The sequence below is a fragment of the Chrysemys picta genome, chromosome 18 (assembly GCF_011386835.1).
Source record: "Chrysemys picta bellii isolate R12L10 chromosome 18, ASM1138683v2, whole genome shotgun sequence".
Lineage (NCBI taxonomy): Eukaryota > Metazoa > Chordata > Testudines > Emydidae > Chrysemys > Chrysemys picta.
This window is the reverse complement of record NC_088808.1, coordinates 15,618,959-15,634,762: the sequence shown is the minus strand read 5'-3', so window position 1 is coordinate 15,634,762 and position 15,804 is coordinate 15,618,959. Positions and strand designations below refer to the sequence as shown.

Sequence of the window (15,804 nt, the reverse complement as noted above, 5' to 3'; positions counted from 1 at the left end):
GGATCCACAAGAGGACTGGCTTTAAGGATGGAGGTTTGGGGGGGGGGAGTGAGGGGGAGCCTGAAAAGAGGCGGGAGGCTGAGTGGGGGGAGGAGGAAGAGAGGGAACGGCCGCAGAGATACAGGCAGGGGCAGAGCCTTGGAGAGAAAACACAGAGCAGGGAAGCCAGCGAGCGGATTGGAGGAGGAGGAGGCGTCAGAGTGAGGCGAACACGTTTTGAACAGACAGCGGGAGGTGTGCCCCTGTGCGCACGCGGACATGATGCATGGGTGTGAATATGCAGGCATCTGTGTGTGCATCTATGTGCACGCATGTCCAAAGTGCGGTACCTGGCAGCCAGCGCCCGAGACTCCAGTGCGAGGCGACTCCAGCTGGTGGGCTGCTGGGAAACGTCATGAGGAATTACCTTAAAAAAAACCATATAAAACAAGGATGTGAAACCCCAGGATTCAGCCCCCAGGTCCCCTCTGTGGGGACAGCACTGTACCCACTACCAGTGGCTAGGGCTGGGCAGGCTCCTTCCATGTCACCTTCTGGGTGAGTCTTGCCGGATGGCTCTGAATGCGCCTTCCTAGGGCCCTCCCCAGCCTTCCTGGTGGGAAGAACAACCCCCGCACCCCCCCCCACCAGGATCTCATGGGGGGGGGGGCAGAGTCACTGGATGGATTTCCTCTGGATTAGAAAGAGAGCAAAGGAAGAAATCTCACCCCAGGTGCACTGCACCTGGAGGACTGCAAGGTTGAAAGGTCACCCAGGGGGGTGGGGCGCTGTGTTTGCCTACTGGTGCTGCTCCTTTACCGGAGGGGCAGGTCACGGATTCAGGTCCTACTGCATCCTACGAGCCTGGTCCCTGCCGGGCTGGGAAAGGAACAAGGGCCTTCCCTGGTGGGGCACCAGCACCTAGCACGGCTCAGAGTCATTTTATGCCGCGGGAGAGGGATTGAGAGAAGCCCAGCGTGCTGGGCTTGAGCCAGGCACCATTGTCGCTAGCGTAGCCGCAGCCTGCTGGAGCTCCCGCTGCGTGGACCGCAGCACGGCGCTGATTTCCGACAGGAGGACGCAGGTTTTCTCGTCACCGCCACTGGCGCAGCCCACGGTCCCGCTGACGTTCCTCAGCCGACCCCACGCGGTGCCCACTGAGCCCTCCAGCTGGGCAACCTGCTCCAGGAACACCGCCTTGGCATCTGCAAGCAGCACAGGGAGAGCTCTCCTGCAGCCATCACCCCTTCCCTCGGGGGGAGCCCCGTACTGATGCATTGCTGTCTCCTGCCCAGGGGAGGGGAGTGGCGCTCTGGCCCAGAGGGCGCATGCTCACATGGCACGCAGGACGTCTTCCCCAGCCTAACAGGTTCTAACGCCGGGGGGTTCTGATGACAGACAGTTGGATTCCTCCACTACACCTAAGTCCACCCTCTTGAGCCCTCCTTCACAATTCCCCTCCCTGGGCAGTCCCCAAATACCTGTGGCCATTAATCCTCCCGGCCCTGAGTCGTTACTGAGCCCAGCTCTGCACATTTACCCCGCAGGTCCCTCCAACCACCTCATCCTCTTCTCTGAGCCCCCTGCAGTTTGTCAGTATCTGCCTGGTAACGTGAGGCCCACAGCTGCTGCACGGCCTGGGGACAAGATCTTTAAGGCAGCGCAGGGGCGGGTTCCCACGGCTCAGCACCCACAACTGTAGCCAGATTTCCAAGCATGCTCCGCACCCAGCAGCCCCACAGTGACACCGGCAGGTAGACTTCCAACAGAGGGCTCAGGCAGTGCACCGAGCTGTTGGGCCAAGGTCCCCTGACTCCAGTGTCTGACGGGGAACGACGCCCTTCTCTGCTCTGGCCCCCGCTGACTGGAGGAGAACTGGGATCCCCTCTGTACACGAGGGACGTGTTCTTCTGCACTGGACGGCTGGCCCTCACATTGCTGTCTAGCGACCCCCTCGGGCCACATGAACGCGTGGCGGAACCAGGCTCTGGAGGGAGCCCCGTCCCGTCGCCCCCGAGCGCCGTGGAGAGTAACCAGTGTGCACCGTTCCTCTCCCAAGGCTCCCCCTGCACTGACCCCAGGAGAGGAGCCTCCCCTGACTCTGCCCCTCCCTACCTGGCAGCTGGTCTCCTCGGGGCTCCTCTCCTAGCGCTGGGTAACGGGTCCGGGGGCTGCTGCAGTCTGGTTTCTGCAGCCACGCCTCCATCTGCTGCAGCTTGGCCTTCAGCTTGTCAGCCTGCGAGGGCAATGGGGCGTTTCAGAGAGGACGGCTTGTGGCGCACAGGCGAGGCAGCCTACAGGGCCAAGGCAGAGTGGTGTGTGGGCAGGGATAGGGTGGTGCTTTGGGCCAGGCTGAGCAGGGCGGTATATAGGACAGGGGGGCATATAGGCAAATATAGGGTAGGCATATAGGGCCGGGGCAAGGTAGGGTAAAGGGCCGGGGCCCACAAAGCGATGGCACTTGGAAGAGGGCACAGCACATAGGGGGGCATGAGAAAGAGGGGAGCAAATGCGGCTCTGAGTACGAAGGGCTGTCAGGGTGGGTCAGGGGTGCGCAGGGCGAAGGGGATTCTAGGCAGGGGTGTGCAGAGAAAGCAGGGGGCTCTGGGGCAGGGGAGGGTCAGCACAGTCAAGGAGGCAGGGGAGGGGGGGTCAGATTCGTAATGGTCCAAGCCAGGAGGGTCCATTCTAGTCTGACCTGCTGCATATCACAGGCCACAGCATTCCATCCAGACACCCTGGACTGACCCCTGAGGAGAGCGGGGTGCCCGGGGTGCTGCTAAAGGGCCTGGACAGGCAGGGGGACCGAAGCTCTGGCCCTGGAGGAAGCCTGCAAGGAGGGAGCGGCTCCTGGCTCTGCAATCCCCTTGGCAGGGGGCGTGGCGGGAGGGAGGGCGGGTGCTGTACCTCGTCCTTCACCAGGCCGTAGCAGATAGGACACTCCTGGCACAGAGACCGCTCCGGGGCGTAGAAGAAGTTCACCTCGCACCGATCGCACTTGTAGCCCACAAAGCCCCTCCTGCAGATGCACGTGCTGTTCTCGTGGCACTGTGGGGTGACGGCGCCCAGCGGGGAGCAGTTGCAGGCTGCACACAAGGGACAGCAGGGTCAGGGGACAGCAGCAGGCACAAGCCAGACCCCAAGTGTAGGCGACCCAAGGTAGAGGCGGAGCGCTGCGTCCCTGCCAGCGTCCAAGTCAGTCCATGGACTGGAGCCATGACCAGTCAGCCCAGCGGCTAAGGCGGAGACCCTGCTCTCCAGAATGATGCCAACGGGAAGAGTAGCTCCACTGAATCCAGAGCAGCCACTCCAGATTTGCACCAGCACAATCCAAATCAGAGCCTGGCCCACGGAGGAGAACGCACGGCTGACTGCCCTTCTCTAGTGCCTCTTCTCCCAGCCTCGCCAAGGGCTTCAGACACGAGCCCCAGACTGCCAGGAGAAGCAGGCCAGAATCTGACCTCCATTGTGCAGCGAGGGTCACGGGGGCACCAGGAGGTGCGGGACTTGCCGAGAGTCACACTGCAAGCCCAGGATGGGTCTGGGAAGAGAACCCAGGAGCTTAATCTTCCAGGTCCCTGCCCCGACCGGGAGACCCCATTGCCCCCTTTGTGTTAGACAGGCTCAGGCAGGAGGGGACTGAACTATTCAGTTAGTGGGCCAGGAGTGCTGTGAGGAGAGGGAATGATCAGTGGAGATGGCAAGACCCAGGCTGGTGCTGCACAAAGTTTCACCACTGTAGCCTGCTCCCTGTGCCAGGCTCAGCTGCACCGATACCATAAGCCATCAGTGACATGGGAGAGAAATGGAGTGACACGACCTCACTTGAGAAGCTGCTCCTCGTTGCTGTTACCTCGGCAGCCCTTGACTGAGAACCCAAAGAAGCCAGGCTGGCATCGATCACATGACTGTCCTTCTACACCGGGCTGGCAGGGGCACTGCCCCGTGAGCGGGTGGCACTGGCTGTCCTGGGATCCCACCGGGTGGCACTCACAGCTGGGACAAAGGCAAAGGAAGGTGGTGAGGGCAGACAAACCTTCAGCTCAGCCACCCCCACCCACAGGGACAAGGTCAGCTCCGGCGTGTGCCCAGCACGGTGTTAACACCTGGGCCCTTGGGGTGTCCCCAGCCGCCCTAGCAGAGAGCGAGTCCCGGCTGACAAGTGCAGGGCTGGAGGGTAGGGGCAGCTTTGGTTCAAGACCAGAGCTCCCCACGCAGCGACTAGGGGACGTGAGGCTGAAGGCTGGGTACGTTGGCACGTAGGGGGGCTTTGCCGGACCTGCCCCACAGGCAGCAGGCTGCCTCATGCTGCGGCTCTTGAATTACGGGGGTTCTGGCACTGGGGTACTCTCCTGGGCGGGGGGGAAAGGGGGTGTACCCTATGGTCCAAGGCAGTGATACTCAGAGACCATCTTCTCCAGTGGGCTGACAAGGCCTCCATCTCCACCTACCTCTTGCATCCAGTCCCTGGCTGCAGGTCATAATATCCTGGCTGGCAGCGGCTGCAGTCTCGCCCGGTCACGTGAGGGAGGCAGGTGCACTGGCCAGTGAGGGGATCGCAGGCCTCCAGCCCCTGGGCTGAACCGACAGGGTTACACTCACAGGCTGGGGGAGAAAACACTGGCTATTAACCTGGAGCAGGCAGACTCGAGCCAGGGACTGGGAATCAGGACACCTGGGTTCTATCCCCAGCTCTGCCACTGACTTGCTGCATGATTTTTGGACAAGTCCCTTCACCCCTCTGTACCTCAGTTTCCCCACCTAGAAAACCAAGGAACTCTAAAGGGGGCAGAAGGCTTCACACACTACTGCTTGCCCATCTCTTCAGGAAGCCGGGCCAGCCAGCACTGCAGAGGGGCAAAGCGCTATAACTATAGAGCCCAAGGTAGGTCTGGTGACACAGGGATGCAATTCCATTAACTCAGCCCCCCTCTCCCCCCCCCGCTCTAACCCCTCAACAGCACTGCCCAGCCCACACTCCCTCCACTCTTTACTGGTTTCCCCTGGCACTACCATTGGCCAAATCCAGCCCTGCAGTTGATGGGGTGGAGATTCCTTTCCCCTCCATGGCAGCGGTGCCCGCTTACACCAGGGGTGAATAGGGCCCCACGCCCTGGGCTCCGTGAAGTGGGCTCTAACAAGCAGAAGGCCGCGTCCAGGGTGGGGGAAGCCCTGGAGGGCCAGGGGTGAGCAAGGGGATCCGTACTCACGGGCACACTTCCTGGCGGAGCTCCGAGCCAGCGCGCTCCCGTAAAAGCCCTCCCTGCACTTTTCACAGTGCTCTCCTGACGTGTTGTACAGGCACCTCAGGCACTGGCCGGAGACAGGGTCACAGTTGCCCACGGCATTGGGGTCCACGTTACCGTTGCACTGGCAGGGGCTGCAAGGGTGGGCCGGGCCGTTCCTCCCCAAGGGGTCCCCGAAAAACCCATCATCACAGAGCTCACAACGTCTTCCTGGAGAGGGCGAGCGATGGGAGAGACACAGTGTGTGGGGAGTCTGTCTGCCAGCGAACCCACCCATCCCCTCCCCATCCAGAACCGCTCCCCACCCCCATCTCAGCACCTTACCTCTCTGCCCCTGGGGGCAGTGGGTGCACACCAGCTCCCCGCTCTCTGGGATTGCCGTGCAAGGCGACTGGCCGGGGCACGGGCATGGCTGGCAGTCGTCAAAGCGCCCCACGAAGGGGTTGCCGTGAAAGCCAATGGCACAGCGCTCACAGGATGGGCCCTCGGTGTGATGGAGGCACTGGCAGTGCCCTGCAGGGGACAGAGCAGAAAGACCACCCACCCCCAGGCTAGAGAGCCCGAAGCCAGGATGCAAGAAACCCCAGGCCCCTGCCTGGGCCAGGGATCACCCCCTCATGCTCCTGGGACAGGGTCTGCTCGTAGTTACCCCAGTGTTACCCCACTGAGGACTGCAGGGGGTAGCACTGGGGTGGAATCAGACACATAGGGAGGGATAGCTCAGTGGTTTGAGCATTGGCCTGCTAAACCCAGGGTTGTGAGTTCAATCCTTGAGGGGGCCATTTAAGGAACTGGGGTAAAATCTGTCTGGGGATTGGCCCTGCTTTGAGCATGGGGTTGGACTAGAACCTCCTGAGGTCCCTTCCAACCCTGATATTCTATGATCACCCATTGCAGGGTCTGAGCTGGATCCCCTGGTCCTAGAAAACCCCTGAAGCATTTCCCCCAGCCCCTCCCTGCAGCGTATAGACTGTGCATCCCCCCTGGTCTCTCCACAAGCTGCTTTAGTTGGGACGGGCGAGGTCCCTCAAGGTGTGTCTACACTAGAATTCAAAACCTGCTGCTGAGTCGGGCTAAGGGGCTGTTTCATTGCAGTGTAGATATTGGGCCTTGGGCTGGGGCCCAGATTCTAGGACCCTGTGAGGTGGGAGGGCCCCAGAGCTCAGGCTCCAGCCCAAGCCCAAATGTCTACCCCACAATTGCACGGCCCCTTAGCCTGAACCCTGCAAGGCTGAATCGGCTGGCACAGGCCAGCTGCAGGTGTCTAATTGCAGCGTAGACATACCTCCGTCCATCCCTTCCTCACCAATATCCCACTCTCTGGCCATCCAGGCTGCACACCAGTTTGATAGGGGGCATGGCGTTGCCTCTGCTCAAGCCCATGGCTTGCCACAGCACCTGCTTCCCATGCCAGTCACGGGTGGGTGCCTCTGCCTTCTGCTTGCTGAGCCACCCTCAGCGGAAGATTCGTCTCACATTCTAAAAGGTGAAAACCCCCAGGCGAAGCTCGATGTACCAGCCTCTCGGCCAGCCCGCCCCATCTGCCCATCCCTCCACTGCATGGTCACTGCCTAGCCAAACTTCTGTAGCATTCCAGAGTGTTCCTCGCCTTGGCCCCTGTATCCTTGCAATGACTCGGCTCCCTGGGTGCCCAACCCACGGCCCATTCCTGCTCACCCGACTGTCCCTCCAGTCATCCCTAGGGGCAATAGCTAAGCTACAGTTGCAAACCTTTACATTCGGGGATCCCTTTCGACACATGCTCCAGGTTCCACACTGGATTTATTCCTGGTGTCACCATCCAGACACAGAGGGACAAATCCATACCTGGAGCAAACCCCTAGACGTCAATGGAGCCACAGCAGAGACGAATCAGGCGGAACCCCAGCGAAGTCAATGGAGTTACACTCGCAGGAGAGCAGAGTCGGGCCTCAGCCCCAGGTTGGCGGAATTGCTAGTTAGAACGTGTCTGAGCCAAATTCCAACCTCCCCAGCATCTGGACCCAGGGTTTTCACCGGGCCCTTTGGAGACATGGGGCCTGCTGCAAAATTTCAATCGCCTCCGGGTTTGGATTTGATTGAATCAGCTCCCCACAACAATAAGGGTGTGCTTGTGTGTGTCCCTTTCTACAATGTATGGGCCAAATCCCGCAGTCCTTGCTCAGGCAAGAAATGCCGATTGGCTTGCATGGAATAAGGACTGAGTAACACCAGCAGAATTTGAAAGCGACATGCTAGCCCAGCTCTCCCTGCGCGAGCCGGAGCACTCAACCGTCAGGCTAGATGCCCAGTGAATTTTCAATATTAAAAATCTGCCCGAGTCTGAAATCATTGACGTGTTTCTGCAAGATGGCACAAGATGTGGCCAAACACGTACACCGTCTGCATCATGCAACACACAAGCAACCGGTCTGGAGCCCAGCGGATGAGTGTAACTTCCTCGTGTGACCCAAGCCAGTGAGTCACAGGTTGAGGAAGCAAGCAGGGGACATGGGGAAACTCTGAATCCCTCTCCCTTTGGCTGGAGCCCCTCTGCCTCCAGCAATCAGTTCAATTGCCTGGAGAGAGAGAGAGAGAGCACAAAGAGTCCCATGATGATTTCTTCATGCAGTTGGCAAGATCAGATCGGACTAGGCAAGCTAGCCTGGGGGAAAAATTTGTGGGAAATTTCCAAGGGGCATGGAGTCAGCTTAACACATGGGGGACACATGACAAGGGGGGGAAGTGGGCGCGCTGAGCGGGCCCTGGGAAGAGCACACATGGGGCAGTTTGGATCACAGCGGCCGAAGCTGTCAAATGAGTCGGACAGGATGGGGAGAGAAGGAACTGAAAGAGAAAGGGGGAGGGAGAGAGAAGGGTGGGAAATGAATGAAGGGATGCCTGTATGATGAATGGGTGGCTTGACTGGCAGAATGAAGGCCGAAAGATCAAAGGCGTGGAATTGCACCCGGGAATCATATTAAACTGGAGACATCCAGACACCGCACTCCACAACAAAAGAGGGAGAGAAGCTGCAGAACATTGTAATGTTTCCGTCTGGCAGGGCAGAGGAGCATGTTAAAAACTGCTCTTTAAAGTACTCTCTGTCCCAGCCATAAACAATTCCTCACTCATGCAACACAGATGTTACAATGCCAGGGCCAGACCACCAGCAAGACGTGGGGGATGGAGGGGGGTCCTGTTAGCGCTGACATTGGGTCCTGGGTTTCTTCAGTTAAGTGACAAGTAAATCATCTCGTTTCCAAGTCCCTTTGAGGGAACTACGTTGAACTGGGCTCCACAAGGGCCTGCCACGGCGTTAGCCGGGAATGTCTAGAACAGGACTCATGGACAGACTGAGCTCTGTCTGCCATGGACAGTATGTTATTGGGTAGCAGATATTCCAGGTGCCCATGTCTGAGCTGTACCTGACCAGGGGAGTACATCATGTACCCTGCCTGTCTAATTATACATGCTCAGGACGGCTCAGCTGTGTGTCACAGGCCCTATACTGCTAATACCACTTTAGCTCATGGTCTGTGCTTTTGGGACCTGGGTGCTGTCCTTGCTGTCACCACAAAGCACCATGACATTCACGATGTTACACACTGACAGCTGCGAGGTCACAGGTGGCCATGGATTGATGTTATATGATTTCATACAATCCGATGGGCCCGATTCTGCCTTACTCCCTGAGTAAAGCAGCCGCACTGCAGTGAATGAGACAACTTGATGAGCAAAATACTACTCAGGATACGTCTATACTTACCGGCTGGTTCGGTGGCAAGCAATCGATCTTCTAGGATCGATTTATTGTGTCTTGTCTAGACGCGATAAATCGATCCCGGAAGTGCTCGCCGTCGACACCGGTAATCCTGCTCTGCGAGAGGAGTAGGCGGAGTCGACGGGGGAGCCTGCCTGCCACATGTGGACCCGCGGTAAGTACCTTTAAGTTCGAACTAAGATACTTCGACTTCAGCTACATTATTCACGTAGCTGAAGTTGCGTATCTTAGTTCGAACTGGGGGCTTAGTGTGGACCAGGCCTCAGTGTGAATCAGGATAGCATGGGAGTGTCCCTGCAGCTCCTTTCACGTCGGCGTGCTGTGCAGAGCGCATACTGTGATCCCTCTACTGCGGCACAGGCTGGGGCTGAACGTGGCAGCTGAGTCAACGGAGCACAGGGCAGGCAGTGAAGAACGAAGCTGTGTCCATTGGGAACAGTGGGAGGAATCTCCAGACAGCAGATGCAGCCACCCCCGCTGAACTTTGGTCTGGATACTGGGGTGCTCGTGTGAAGCAGCCGTGAGCCAGCAGATTTTCCCCACTGATAGAGAAACCCAGATGCTTTCCCTGGAGGAGCAGCTCACAGCAGGGAATCTCTGCCATTTGCAATTCATTTGAAGTTGGCAGCCTTTACAGATCTGGTTTTGGTTATCCCTATGTAGCACTACTCCATGTGTATCTGCTTGCTTTCCCCCTAGCCCAGACTCTCGGGAGATGTAGTATCAGACCTGTTCAGATGCCTGTGATCTCATGCTCCTCTAGTGGGGAAACACTACTCCCTGGGACAGACCACACATAACCCACCCTACTTCAGTGCACAGTGGGGTTTGAACCCTTGAACCCACAGAGCTGAAGGTAAGAGTCTCTCCCACTTGAGCTAAAGGACTAGGTCTCCTCCCTGGCTGCTACAGCAATCTTTTGTATGGACCAGCCACTAGAGGGAGACAACCCCATCCCCCCACACTCTCCTCATGTGGGTTACATACGAACATGTCTCCCTCTAGTAGCCTACAGAGACTACAAGACCTAACCTAAGTTCCCTGTAAGCTGTGTGGCTGGGTGGCCGCCCAACAGGCTATCAAGTGCCACACAGTTCAGGTGTCCCTTTGCCCAGTGCCGCATGCTGCTCCTGCCCTCTGCCTTGGAGCTGCTCCCGGGAGCCTCCTGCTTGCTGTGCAAAGCGGTGGGAGGGGAAAAGGGTGCTGATGTCAGGGTGTCCTCCTTTCCCCGGCCCTGTACTCCATCTCCACAGAGCTGGGGGGGGCGCAAGACAGGGCTCTAGAGGGAGGGAGCTTGCTGGCAGCTCCTACAGTGTCTGAACTTGCTGATCTACTTAAAAGGGCAATATACTTAAAGTGGGGGTCTGTCTGTCTGTCTGTCTCTCTCTCTCTCCCACACACACACTCACACTCACACTGTCTTTCACATCACCTCCCAACACATACTTGTATTGTTGTTGTTGTTACTTCTGGATACTTCTTTCAAAGTGTGCTATTTTAGTTTTTTGACTGGTCTATGCATTTCATAATTTTTATTTCTCTCTTACAGTTAAATTGAATTCTTTGAATAGTGAGTTCTAAAATGCCTAACCTGTCCTGGCTGGAGTAATTATCCCTAGAGTAACTTTTTAAAAATATAGATTATATCTGGGTTTTTGGTTTCTACTGGTGGTGCATATCCGCACATAACCTTGAAATGGTGCACATAACAAAATTCATTCCACACATGGATAGAAAAATTAGAGGGAACGCTGGACCTAACAATGGGTGTAAAAATGTCACTGGTTACTGGTAGAGCATTTTGTGTATGAAACCCTGTAATAATGTAGTTACATTGCAACTGTTGATCATGGTACATGCAGCCTATGTTCCACCTCCAGATAGCTTCTTCTCCTCACTTACCCTGTCTCCTTCACTAAAGCCTATTGCTTCTTCCTCTTCAATATCCATCTTCTCACTGATAAATCCTTTGTCCATGTGCTGATCAACTTGCAACTCAACTGCCGTAGCCTTCTCCTGCCTGGCCTCCTTACCTCTTACTTCTGCCACTCCAGTCTGCCCCCAACACCCTGCTAAGGTCATCTTCATCTCCTCAAGTTCTGCCCACCTCACCCTCCCTCCTTCAATCCTTCCATTGGCCTCCTGCCTCTTCATGCAGTACATTCAAACTCCCCATCCAGGCCCCAGTAACATTTCCACCGACACCTCTGCTCTTCCTTCCCTCTCCCCTACTTACATTCATAAAATGCCACGCACATCTGTGGTGGTAGATGCATGCATTATTAGTATTACCGAGAGGCAGTTATTTTTGTCTCTGAAATGACAGTGTTATGAAACCACCCCCTGTAATTTACATGGCAATAACCTGAGATGCTGGGTACTGTAACTTCAAGTGTAATTCCCAACCTTCTTTGGGAATTATGCAGATTTATTATCTATTTACAACATAACTGCATAGTAATTATATGGATAAATGGAGGCTGTGAAATGAACGGATGCCATGAAGGTCTCTAGAAAAGGAAGGTGAGAGCAGGGCCGGCTCCAGCATTTATGCTGCCTCAAGCAAAAAAAAATAAAAAAAAAAAAGCCGCGATCGGCGGCGGCAGTTCAGCGGCAGGTGCTTCGTTCCTAGAGGGAGTGAGGGACCTGCCGCCCCCGAATTGCCGCAGGTGCCGCCCCTCTCCCTGGGCTGCCCCAAGCACCTGCTTGTTAAGCTGGTGCCTGGAGTCGGCCCTGGGTGAGAGATCGTGTGATGGTAAAAGGAAATCACTAACAGAGAGCAGGGGATCCAAACCTGTGTCGGGGTCACAGCTGCCGTGCTGGTTACAAGTACAGGGGATGCAGCTGGTGAAGGGCCCGCCCAATGGAATCTCTCTCTTGTAGCCCGGAGCGCAGGATTCGCAGAACTGCCCGGTGTACCCCTGCGGGCAGATGCACTCCTCCACCCACTGAGCAGGCAGGGAATGACCTGGGCGAGCAGAGGTGAGCTGGACCTCACTCAGGGAGACTCTACCTGTGGAAGGGACAACCAGAAGTTACGATGGGCGAATATAACCCGTGCCGAGACAATGGACCCATCAATCCAGTCTCTCTAGCATCCCTTCCAGGATGGGCTGTCCAAAGCACTGTGCCCAGCTCTAGGGCTTTCCATGTAAGGATCTCAAAGCATTTTACAAAATACTCTCAGGGCGCGATTTTCACACATGATTAGTGACTCTGGGTGCCTGATCTGAGCCATCTTAGGCAAGCCCGTGTTTCAGAATGTGCTGAGCACCCGTCCTCTGAAAACCAGGTCTCTTGAAGACATCTTAAGCGCGGCAGCCCAACAACTGAGGGATTGCAAATCAAAAGGCACTTTGGAAAATCTTGCCCTTACTAACTAAGCCTTCTAACACCGCCGCAGTAAGTAAAATCGAGAGAGATCGGGGCGCCCACCACTGAAATGCAGCCACCTGAGAGGTGCAACATGGCTGTTGCTTAACAGCTCACGGCAATGCTGCCCAAGAGTTTAGGAAGGAAAGTGAAAATGCCATGTTGAGTCTGAACCTGCGGAGGGAATTTTGGGAGGCAGAATGTAACTATTCCAGTTTGAATGCGGCCATGACGCTGACTGCTACGGGATCGTCAGAAGAGCCCATTCGATCATCCAGGCTGACCACGAGCTGTGGAGACTATAAGCAGCAGGACTCTGCTTTATGTCTCATACACAGAAACAGTAACTCCAGCCGCACTATGCCCCTAGCATCAGACCACCCTGATTCAGAGAGAGGGACACTGCTTATTGAATCCTTGAGACCATGAGGTGTCTCGGGAAGGTCTCCCATCCAAGTAACCCCCTAGCCCAACCATGCTTAGTGTTAGATCACAGCCCATGGGATCAGGGAACAGATTCCCACTGTGCCACCTGCCTCCCACAACTCAGAGGGAGACTCCATCCTCAGACTCCAGGGCACAGGTGGAGTGGGGCAGGTCTCTGAACCTTAAGACCTTGGCCAAAAAACCCTCAGCCAGCACCATTCAGAACGGTCAAAGAGGAACTCAGTGCAGCCTCCACCTGGTGACCATGATTATTAATCATTTATATTGCAATAGTGCCCACAGGCCCCAATCTGGATCAGGGCCCCATTGTGCCAGGCGCTGTACACACACAGCCCCCGCCCTGGAGAGCTTACAAGCTAAATCTTCTTCCCTCCCCTTGACCTCCCTGTTGCACTGCAGGGCTATCTGGTCCAGTGCCCAGCCCCAGAGCTCTCTTGTGGTCTTAGCAGGAGGAAGCCCCCAACCCAAGGCAGTGGCTCTGGTGCCATCAGGAGATCACTTACAAGGTGCGTCGCTGCTGCCAGCCTGGATCCTGAGGGCAGTCAGATTAGAGAGCAGACGCTGGACGTTGAAGGACGACAGCGAGGGCTGCATCTCCTCCTCCGCCTCGTGGAGCCTGTCAGAAATCAGCCCAGAAGGGAAGGGTGCAGCCTTGCTCCTTATAAGAGCTGCCCACACATACAGGCTAAAGCAAACCGGGGCCATCTCGACCTGAGGGGGGGCAGCAGGCACGGGAAGGGCAGCAACAAGGCAGGTGAATGTTGGGAAGTCACTCGAGGGGGCACAGACAACCCTGGCAAGTTTGCAGGAGGAAACCCTGCTCTGTTTGTGTGTTCCCAGACCATGGAGCAGGGCACTCTGGATAACGGGCAGAGTCGACTCAGTGGGCCTGATTTGGATATGGCTCATGCTGCTTTAACACTGAGGTAACTGCACTGACCTCAGCAGAGTCAGTCCTGATCTGCACTGAGATCAGAACCAGGCCGTGGGGATTAGCACGGCTGAAAGGTGCCGTCCTGACAGAACAGGTCCAGCACACAGAGCATTGGTACAAACTCTCCCCCCGGTGCCCTGCCAGTGGGTCTCAAACCTGCCCAGAGAGGCCACGTAGAGATGAGAGGGGAATTCAGTCTCCATGGCCCACTCAATCGTTGGCCTCCCTGTGGGATTCAGCCAACAGAGGGGCCAGCGAGGTGGTGATTTTAGTGAGGGAGATGCATGTCTGCCAGGAAGTGAGGTCAGCCAGCCTGTACCTGAAGGTGACCTTGTGCTCTCCATGGTGGGGCTGGCTTTCACTGCCTGCTGGGGCGACGTAGCTCACAGACACCGCAATGCCGTCTCCCTCTAAGACCAGCTGGACGGGAAATGGAGAGGATCTGCTCCCATTCCCCTCCGCTCGGAGGAGCAGGGAGAGGAGCTGCCCATAGCTGAGGCGCTGGTCACGCAGAAACTTCTCTGGGAGGTGAAAGGAAGAGAGGAGAGTCCATAAGACCCCCCAGCCTCTGGGTCCAGTCCTGCTCCCATGGATTTCAATGGCAGAACCAACCGGCCCGGACGCAGGCCTGGAGCGTACAATGGATCTTGGCTCATTTCACACATAGTTCTGGGTTTCCACTGCTGTTCTAATCTGCACTGAGATTAACGCTCTGTCAATGTCAACATGCTTCCTAACAAAGGAGAATGTGAGCGTGAGACTGGCTTTAATGGCTTGGACGTTGAGGGCTCAGTTCCCCCTTAGCCTTGTAACAATACTAACGGCATCATGTATATAGCACCTCTCACGGCAAGGGGACCCAAAGCTCTTCACAAATTATAGTAATATTAACACCTAGCTCTTAGGTAGATATCAATGTCCTTTATAACGGAGGCCAGTATCATTACAGATTGGGGAAACTGAGGCACAGAGCGGGGAAATTGAGTTGCCCAAGATCACCCAGCAAACCAGTGACAGGGCTGGGAACTGAACCAATGTCTTCTGAATCCAGCATCCTATCCACTAGGACCCACGGCCTCCCTTGCATACAAGGGAATCACTTCATCCACCACTGAAATACAGCCACCTCTGGGGTGGAACATGGCAGCTGGTACGTTGTTTAACTGTGGATTCTTAAACAACACACAGTGGAGGTTTTATTGCAGTCACACAGCAACCACAGTTACAACATAGTTGTTCAGCTGGGCATTCCCATATACAGCAGTACCTGGTGCTATGAAATCAGCTGGTTCCTCTCCGTCCTGCTCTAGGTAGATCTCCCCATTGGCCCAACGCAGCCGTCCTTCCTTGCCACTTGGAGCTTCAGCTCTCCAGCCCTCAGGCCCTTGGCAACAAATGCACACAGTCAGAGCATGCAGTGAGGCATGATGGGAAATATAACATGGAGCATACGGGGGTATCCCCTGCAGAATAGTTAGCTATTTGATCTGGGCATAAGCGTCACAACAATAGCACATTTGGAAATGTAGCCCTTATTTAGATTTTTAGGGGGGCTGCATCTCAGGAATGTCTTGCCCAAATGACCCCCAAACTGGCCCATTAATACCACCCAGCAGGCACAGGAAATTTCAAGACAATCTGAGGCAGCGCACAGATTTTAGAGCACTAAGACTCCTCCACTTCCGAAGGGAAAAGCACTGCTCAGCGGGAACTAGAAAAGAGCTGGTGCACGACTGGCTAATTGGGAGCTGAGCCCTTGAAAATCTGGCCCTAAACGAGCAACCCAAAATTGGCTAGATTTCCTACCCCAGAAAAACACATGGTATAAAGCCTGGCTCTATTTCACATGTATGGAACACATTACAGGGATGTGGCAATTGGTAACATATTTTTAATACAATCAGGGTGAGCTTTCATCGGATGTAGTTCCATACCATCGGCTTTATGGGCAGCCGTGCACAGGTCAGGTTATATTCATGGGCCTGATAGCTGAGCTACCCACATGGGGGGAATTTTTCTGCACTGGGGCAGGAAGCCCACCCCCAGGGTGATGCTCAATGGTT

General features: G+C 55.9%; 1 protein-coding gene across 1 annotated transcript in view; it reads right to left on the bottom strand.

Moving 5' to 3' along the window:
• Window positions 1-15,804, bottom strand: part of LAMC3 (laminin subunit gamma 3) — a 46,956-nt gene that overhangs the window by 10,096 nt on the left and 21,056 nt on the right. The window contains exons 9-20 of the mRNA XM_024106067.3: window positions 15,009-15,125; window positions 14,061-14,262; window positions 13,311-13,423; window positions 11,783-12,001; window positions 5,550-5,738; window positions 5,190-5,435; window positions 4,431-4,584; window positions 3,833-3,975; window positions 2,887-3,065; window positions 2,095-2,215; window positions 979-1,184; window positions 330-406 (exon numbers count right to left, since the gene is read on the bottom strand). Of these exons, the coding sequence (XP_023961835.2) occupies window positions 330-406; window positions 979-1,184; window positions 2,095-2,215; window positions 2,887-3,065; window positions 3,833-3,975; window positions 4,431-4,584; window positions 5,190-5,435; window positions 5,550-5,738; window positions 11,783-12,001; window positions 13,311-13,423; window positions 14,061-14,262; window positions 15,009-15,125 (1,966 nt within the window). The remainder of the gene's footprint in view (window positions 1-329; window positions 407-978; window positions 1,185-2,094; window positions 2,216-2,886; window positions 3,066-3,832; window positions 3,976-4,430; window positions 4,585-5,189; window positions 5,436-5,549; window positions 5,739-11,782; window positions 12,002-13,310; window positions 13,424-14,060; window positions 14,263-15,008; window positions 15,126-15,804) is intronic.